Here is an 8,915-nt window from a genome sequence, read left to right as displayed (position 1 = left end):
TGAAGTAGTGTGATATAATTACTCCTGTGTATAAACCGCCGCCCCTCTTGTAAAGCGGGTGTCTACATGCTTACTGTGGCCGAGCTCTCTGCACTCACCCTTGACTGCTGGTTTATGCACAAAGAGCAAAAAAGAACCTTGAACCTTGATGGCGTGACAGAAGAAGAAGAGCGTGCTCAGGGCGCCATGTGACCGAGCCAGGAAACTTGTCAAAGTTAAATTTTAATTAGAAGTTTTGGGAACACGAAGTCAGAGCGGCTTCATCGCGGTTGTCACGGTGATCCTCAGAAATGAAACCGAGCAGAGATTCAGTTTAAAACAGGCGAATTTAAGAAGAACCTTAAATCAACACAAGAACTAAAAGACACTGATCTCCAATTAAAGACCCTGGGGGAGGGGCGGGGCTCTCTGAAACTCCACAATCAACCAATCGACCAATAAACCATCAGGAAACAGAAGTCACGGCATCACTGTTTTATTAAACAACAAAAAACATTTGATTGATTTTAAAATGTCAGAACAACAAAAACGTTTGATTGAGAGAAAAATTTCATTCATGATTCCGGAAAGTTTGAAGCTTTTTTGGGTTTTAGAGCCGAAGCTAAGACGACGAGAAGGAAACATCATCATCGTCACTGAGCTGCTGCTGTCTTCACTGATCAGGACATCCGGCCGCTCAGATGACAGCGCGGACACTTCCTGTTCCAACTTTCTTTCTCAGCACCTCGACCAGACGCTCCAACCTGAGGAGAAAGATTTCCCGTTAGTGACGCTGAACTCTGATGTTCTGACGAGGTTTGTAAGAGCTCGGTGATGATGATGGCGGTGATCCTCTGTGGCCACTGCTCTGATGCTGTGACCTCAGTTCTCTGACTAACGGGAGGAAATGATGAGGAAAGTGAGAGGAAGATGAAATGTGTGTGTGGGGGGGGAGCGACCTGAATGACTTTCCAGCAGTCGGCGATGCTCGCTCACTCTCACTCTCTCTAAATCAAATTAAACTTCCCTCTGTAATACCCCCCACCCCCACCCAGAGCAAATATTCCTCTCCGCTGTTCAGAAACTTGGGAGGCTCTTCAGCGCCATGCGCCCCCCCGCTGGCAGCCAAATTAGAGCGGAAAGCCACGGGTTTGAGCCCAGGAGGACAGTGCGGGACGCAGACGGACGACTTAAGCTGTTTTCATCATGAATCTCATCCCTTCATCTTCAACTGATGAGCCGCCGCGCCGCAGCAGAAGAAGAAGTCACGTTATCCGGCGTCGGAGCGCCATCCTGCAGGAGCAGGAATCTGACGGATTAATTCTCCTCATCGGCTCGCCGCAGACACTCGCACACCCTCGTCTGCTGAATATGAATCATCACACCAAATCTCCTTAGTCCCACATGCTTAACCGGTCTTTGAACGCCTCCCGGAGTCTGTGAGACTTTCCGAGGCAACTTCACCGATCGGTCACTGTGCTCTCGCCGGACTGTCCAGAGAACCAGCTTATTGATCACCTGCACAAGAGATCAGTGAGCCAATGAACAGGTGACAAGGTTTGCACCTGGATAACATCTGTCAGGAGAAATCAAACATCTGGCTCTCTCTAGCAGTCTCACGGCTGAGTTAGGACCTCGTCTGACCTCTGACCCTCAGGCACAGTTATTTCCCGATCGATCAGCTCGGATCGTCAGCCTGTTTCAGGCTCTCGGCTCAGAGTCACGTGCTCCTGCCGTTGATGAAGAGCAGCGCAGAGATAAAATCTCCTCAGACTGAAGAACAGCTACTCAGATGTTGCTGCTAATTTAAACCGCAGCGGATTTCAGGGTCCTACGAACTTTTATTTGTGATGTGAACAAGGAGACTCGCCGGGAGCCTGAAAGCGTCATCATTCTTGCCGACCTGTCCCAGCAAGCTCTGAGGGTTCAGTACCTGCCCGTCACACCTGTGGGCCACAAACAGCAGCTCACCTGATGTTTCCTGACAGCTGCGAGGCAGTTCAGTAATCATTATTAATAATACATAAAGCCATGTTTCAGAGCTCACCACTGGCAGGCTGTCCGCACAGTTCTCTGTGACGACATCAAACAAAAGAAAGTTTATTTTGTTTGATGGACATTCTTTAGGTAAACCTTTCCTCTGCGTCAAACGTGATTGACACCGTCAGCTCACCATGAAACGCCACCACTGGAGTCTCCACCCGTCATTTCGAATGATTTTAGAGACACGGTTTCTAAAATCATGAGAAATAAGCCGGGCACGGCTCTGAACGCTCGAGGAGAAGACCTCGCCATCGTCAGAGCTGAGGGACATCTTCATGCAGAAAAACTTCTTCAGGCTTGCCGGGCCGAACCGCAGAGGTCCGAGTTTGGTTCCTGTCATCATAAAAATCCTCTCCCACAGTCTGCAGAGACTCTCAGCCGTTGCAGGTCTTTAAAGCTCGGTTCAGTCTGCAGTAAAATCGGCCCTCTGGACCTGAAACTGGGCTGAAGCTACGCTGCAGATTCTCTCGAGTTTCATTCCTCTGTTTTTGTTCTTCTTCTGAGCAGCAGCGTGTGATTACTGTGCGATGAAGAGGAGGAGTGCTCTAACATTAAGCTACTGTTATGCACCAAGTGGGTAAAACTGATGTTCACGTCTCCCAAACCTTAAAAAATCAGATTCGATTAATTTGAAGAACTGTTAGATTCACTCTGATACAGACACAACGACGCGCTGCGTCTGCGGCACGGCGGCAGCTTCATGAGCAGAACCGAAACACCAGTCGCCACAACATTAGGACCACGTACCTAATGTTGTGTGCCCCCCCAACGTGGTGGCATGTCACACACGGTGGGGGGGGGGGGGGTTCTCCCGTTTTCTGTTCTCCTGTAGACTCTGAGCTGATTGATGACTTAGCGATTGCAGCAGAACATACAAAAATATTATACATGGCTTCAGCAGCAGCAGCCAATCAGAACAGAGAACGCAACAAACAGGAAGTGAAGGCTCTGACCTGCGCACTTGCTCAGTGGCCTCTCGCTCTGCCTCCTGGCAGCGCTGAAGCTCCGCCTCCACGCTCTGCTTCTCCTTCATCAGCTGCTGCAGCTTATCCATCAGGGGTGGGGCCTCAGGAGAGACGCTATCAGCTCGCAACGAGGGCCGGGAGGGCGGGGCTAAGTCCTGAGATCTGAGAGGGGAAGAGGAGGACGTTCCTGTTAAACTGACAGTCAGAGTGCATGCTGGGAAAAAATGGGTTTATTATATATTTATTTTATATTTTCAGAAACTTAAAAATATGAAAACGATTCTTTATAATAAATAAATAAAACAAACTGGCTAACAGGTAAAAAAGTGATGAAGAACCAGTGAGCTTCCACACGTTCACACATCCAACTGTAAACACTGAGGGAAACAGACGTCGACCAGCAGTTTATTTAAAAAGCACTTAAATAAAAATGATTCAGAGGCGGCAGTGTGACGTGAGCTGCAGCACATCAACAGGTATTATTGATTATTATTGATTATTGAGCTTCAGACGGCTTTAAAGCTGCTGTGATCGTCAGCGCGAAGCAGCTGATAAATAATCGATCGGTGGGATATCGATAGGTGCTAGGTTACTTAAAGGTAAACAGACAGGTCAGAGGCACTGTTGGCCAAGTTACTTTGAAAAAGTAATTAATTATAGTTACTAGGTTCTTCTTCAAAAAAGTAACTGAGTTACAAGATTCTAAAGGTATTTAATTACTTGAAAAGTAACTATTGTGTTACTTAAAATAAACGTTTAACCCTCTGAGGTCCAGGGTATAATTGGCCATTTTAACCACTTTGATGTTTCCTCCACATTTCACCTTTAAAAACTGTTTATTTGCCGTGTTTGGTATCATCCTTTTCAGCACAACCTCACGTGTCTGAATTTACAGTCATGTTTTCATTCTGACTACTGTATTAACAACATTGATCTAGAATCAGACAAAAAACATAAAATCTGAGTAGAAAAAGTTATTTTTTACTGTAACAACCACAAACATGTTTATTGAATCATATTTCATAACTTTAAATGCAAATATTTGTCAGTTTTAAAATCTATGCACAAGTTTTGCAAACAAAGTTATTTGCAGCCATTTACCTTTTACCCTTTTTTTTTAAACCACTTAAACTGTTTACAGAACAATCAGCTGTTCTGCATTTAATAAGACAAATTATTTGTGCCACTCCAAACACGCTAAACGTCACAAATCTCTCACATCTCGCTCTCTCTTTTTCCACTCTCTCTCTCTCTCTCCGTCACTCCTAAATCTTCCTCCTGTTCCTAAACAACAAACGTCATGTTGCCATATCATTTTTTGATTGGTTGACATGGTGCATTGTTCCACCAACATGAACGGGCTGTTTTTTTGTTTTGTTTGAGCAGAGAGGTCTCGCTGCTGTCCTTAGACAGTAAACGTGAAGCTATTCAGGAAAAACAGGCGTATAAATTGTTTATCACGACTCTGGTTTTACTGGCCCATCAACACCGTTTATAAACTGGTATACGTCACCTTGTTGCTTTGTCATCTTGGTCATGTGATTGTTTACCACAACTACTTTATTCTTCCTCAGTCAAACAGCAGCACTCATGCGATTGTTTTGCCTCCTGAGCTCCAGGTGTTGTGCTAGACAGTGATCGTGATCGCGGTCCGCGGGAGTGCGCAGCTGCTTAAAGCTGCAGCATCCAGATTACTTACAGCTACTTCCTGCAGCTGATATAAGCTGCAATAAACTGAACACAGCTTCAACCGTCTGTTTGGTGAAAAATAGTAACGCGACCGCATTTTGTTGTTAGTAACGGTAACGGCGTTGTAACGATAGGAATGGTAATTAGATTACTCGTTACTGAAAAAAGTAACGCTGTTATCCCCATCACTGGTCAGAGGTCAAAGTTCAGACCAAATTAGAAACAGAACACTTTAAAAACAGAAGAGAGGAACCAACAGCATCGTCGTCAGGACCTTCAGCAGTTTTCTGATCCTCGTGCTGCATCTGATATTTTCTCACTTCATCACACTCGACCGCTTCAATTCTGCTGAAACGTTTTCCATGTTGGAGCAGGACGTCCTAAAACTTCAATTTGTGGTTCAGCACAGCTCATATAAATCCATAAAACTGAATGAAAGGAAAACAGGAATACAATGCATACTAGGGCTGGGCGATATATCGAGTTTTTTAAAAAATATCGATATATTTTCATACGAGATATAAGATGTGACAATATCGTTTATATCGATATAGTCTATGTTACGTTATAATTATACTTGTGGAGCCGCAGGTTTGCCTCTCTTTCGTCCACTTTTGTCTCTACGCAACGTTACTCGGCCTCGCCTCTCCTTCACTGAACACAACTCCCCCTCCCCCATAGCTTCACCTGCAGGCAATGACAAGATGAAAGCGGAAAATCTCCGTTAGCGAGTTACCGCGGATCGCCCCGTGCGTGGGGCTGGACGGCGTCAACGTGTTAGCGAGCTAACCGCGCTAACGACATGCAGCACGGAGGGGCTGCACGGCCTAAAATCCTTTCATTTTCTCAAAAATCGACAGTGCGCCTTATGTATGAATTCTGGTTGTGCTTACTGACCGCGAACCGATTTTATGTGGTACACAGCGCTCAGCAATCTGTCAAATGTTTTATTATGACTTTGCTAAGCTACGGAGCTGCACCGCTTGATGGATTGTTGGAGGATTACGGCTACCGGGGAGGAGCCTCGCGGAGTGATGCGTACTGTGCTTCAACGTAATATTACCGTACTGTGTGTGTATAAGGACCACAAATGGCACCTGTTCAGAGACGTGGTGCAGCTGTGAAATCTGTCTCTTTGTTATTATGCTCAGCGTCTATTAGTTTACATTTTGACTGCACAATTGTGAGCTTTTTGTTATGCACAAAAACAACATTGTTTTCTTTTATTTATGGACCATGATTATTTAATAAATGCTGATAATTTATTTTTGAGTAATTTCTTCATGTACATCTACGCTGTATGTAAATAAAAGTGCCCGTGTGACATCTGGGACACAGTGTGACTAAGAACTCTCTTTTTGTTCTTAACTTATGGCTTTAAAAAAAAAAAAAATCGAGATATATATCTTATATCGCCATCCAGCTAAAAAATATCGAGATATGAATTTTGGGTCATATCGCCCAGTCCTAATGCATACACACAGTGTTAATATCTGAGAATATCTTAGTGATAAGCACCGTTTGAAACATTTAAAGAGTAAACACACAAAGACAACCACTGATGAGCGGTCACAGACGCCGCTGCACCTGTCCGAGAGTCTGCAGAAACCATTCCTGAATCTCAGACGTCGACATCAGCGAGAGACATCTCTCCAACTTCATGGTGACAAAGCAGACACCCGACGTCACACAATATTACATCGAAGGCACAAACACAAAAACACGTCCGACGGGAACAGAAGAAAGCGCACCCTGTCTCACTTTGTTATACACATAAAAAAATAATTAGACTCTCAGCAGGTTTTAAAAATAAGTCTGTACAACCTCACACAAGCAACATATCACTTATTACTGGGTATCCTCGCTGATTCCTATAACGCCTGGATTCAGCTTCTGATCACACACATCCACACATGTGCAATAACACTAAGTGCAATAATCTTTTCTGTCATCGTTGTATTTTTACTCAGTTGTATATAGCATTCGTATTCTATTTTTATCTTATTGTATATTTTTATTCTATTTTATTCTACTGTATATAGTATATTATTTTATTCTATTCTGTACAGCTGTGTACTGTATTTATTCTTATTGTATTCTAATTTTTGCGTCATAACTTTTGCACTGTCCACTTCCTGCTGTGACAAAACAAATTTCCCACGTGTGGGACTAATAAAGGTTATCTTATCTTATCTTATCTTATCTTATCTTATCATCTATCAGTACTGACACCGTGAGACTTGATCAGAGGTGTGAGCATTGCAGCAGAGGCCTTTGTGTCCAAGTAACTGAGGATAAAAACATGAAGCAGATTTTCCTGGCCTGGCTTTTTATAGCACCTTAAAATAAAACCATGAATCAACATGTGAACCTGATGCTGCTGAAGTGAAGCAGAGTTACAGAGGTGTGATTACAGCTGAGCAGTCATTTGTAAAAGTTTAGATGTCAGAGGCCGACAGCACTGAACACAACAGCAGACTGGTGTGTGGTAAGAAAAACAGATCTGATGGTAAACTGGTCTCTGAGGACACAGAGACCGAGAGCTGTGCAGGAAGTAACAGCCAAAGAATTCATGACGATGTTTCTCAAACGTGAAGCGCAGTTTGATCTTCTTTTGCTGCTGGTTCAGTCAGAGAGATGAAACCTGCAGCTTCTGAATCTGAGCTGTCGGCTTCCAGCCAGACAGCGCGTCTGTGCCGTCAGGTGACAATCCCCGCTCGGCGTTTACATCTTTGTGCAGAATCTGTTTACCTGCTCTCATTTACTGTTTCAGCTGTTTGTTAATAGGAATAGTTTTTTGAGCTCTAAGCTGACACTCTGCCGTTTCTGATAAAATGCATTTATATTTAAAATTGGTTCAGGAGTTTTTAAACCCACCTCCAGTTTGGGCCATCAGCGAAGAAACCAAGTACACAAACACAGGCCTGACCTTTGACTTGCTGAGATCTGTTTTATCTAACCCGGTCTGCACTGCTGAGGTTAGCGGCGTCTGATCAGGACTAAGAGACTTGAAGCATAAATAACTATGTTTCAGTCTGAGGAAATCAGAAGGAATCACTGTCTGGATATTTTAAATCAGTCTTCACGCTGGGACGCATTTCCTGTGATCTGACAGGATCGCTAACAACAGGCAACACAACATGAAAGAAATCCAGCTGCTTTTTTTTACTTCTACACTATAGCACCTCCTCAGAGGTACTAATACGTCAGACTGAACATGCCTGGTTCAGAGGTTGAAGTGCAGCTTTTTGATTGGCTGCAAACTGAACAATAACCAAATATCTCTCCTGTGAGGGCATCAAATCAGCACAGAGACCCTGAGAAAAACCACCAATAATAGAGAATAAACAGAAACTGTAACACAGCAAACACAGAATGTGACCAACACGTCAAAGGTCAATCTTCTTCTGACGTCCTGCTAATCCCGTGGACCAACACACTGATGAAAAACCATCTGACACACATCCGTCAGCCTGCCGGGCTCAGAAATCCAGCTGTGAGCCTTCAGACTGCTCAGGACCAGTACTGAGACCAGCTCCGAGCCCGTGAGAGGAACAAAACGTCCCCACTTTGAGGCTGTAATACCTGAGACCCCACACACACACACACACACACACACACACACACACACACACACACACACACACACACACACACACACACACACAGGGTTTAATGAAGTAAAATCACAGGAAATTAGTTTTTATTTCCACCAAGAAAACTGAAATCAAACAAAAATCCTGATTCCCCCCCCCCCGACATCTCAGCAGGCGTCCAGCATCAATCCTGATGATTTATGGAGACTCACAGTTTGGCCAGCGTGGACGCCTCGCTGCTCATCTTTATTCTGACTCAGGCTACTGCGGCGCTTCGCTGTGACTGCCGAGTGGGGCCTCAGCCCGAGTGTTCTTCCTCAGGGCCGGTCCTGAAACCGCGCCCTCTGACCTCTCTGATGCTTTCTGTTGGGTTTCGTTCATGTTGTGCACCGGCTACATAGGGGCTGACAATGTTGTCGCGTCTGTCCTTTTTATCCTCCCTCGCTGGTGTCTGATCTTCTTTTCTGTGCCTCTTTGCTGATTTGATGAAAGCCCAATTAGGATAACCACACATTTTGAGTGCTTCCTTTACATGTGTGTTCCTTCTTTTTCCCTTCAGGCTTAGAGGGAACATGTTCTGCCCGGCGGTGTAGGGTCCTATGTAGCCGGTGTTTCTCTCTCTCATTATAGGTTCACGCCCTCG

General features: G+C 44.6%; 1 protein-coding gene across 4 annotated transcripts in view; it reads right to left on the bottom strand.

The window, feature by feature from the left end:
- Positions 1–459: 459 nt before the first annotated feature.
- Positions 460–8,915, bottom strand: part of mipol1 (mirror-image polydactyly 1) — a 48,482-nt gene continuing 40,026 nt past the window's right edge. For 3 of the 4 annotated variants that reach the window (XM_012924329.3, XM_004569879.5, XM_012924328.4), the window contains 2 exons: positions 2,976–3,149; positions 460–743 (listed from right to left, as the gene is read on the bottom strand). In XM_012924329.3, coding sequence (XP_012779783.1) covers positions 677–743; positions 2,976–3,149 — 241 coding nt within the window. In that variant the 3' untranslated portion in view covers positions 460–676. Of the gene's footprint in view, positions 744–2,975; positions 3,150–8,915 lie in introns of those variants that run through there. The other variant, XR_013094668.1, reaches the window with a different exon arrangement.

This window comes from Maylandia zebra, linkage group LG19 (assembly GCF_041146795.1).
Source record: "Maylandia zebra isolate NMK-2024a linkage group LG19, Mzebra_GT3a, whole genome shotgun sequence".
NCBI lineage: Eukaryota > Metazoa > Chordata > Actinopteri > Cichliformes > Cichlidae > Maylandia > Maylandia zebra.
Note: the sequence above shows the minus strand (reverse complement) of the source record. Positions and strands in the feature narration are given on the sequence as shown.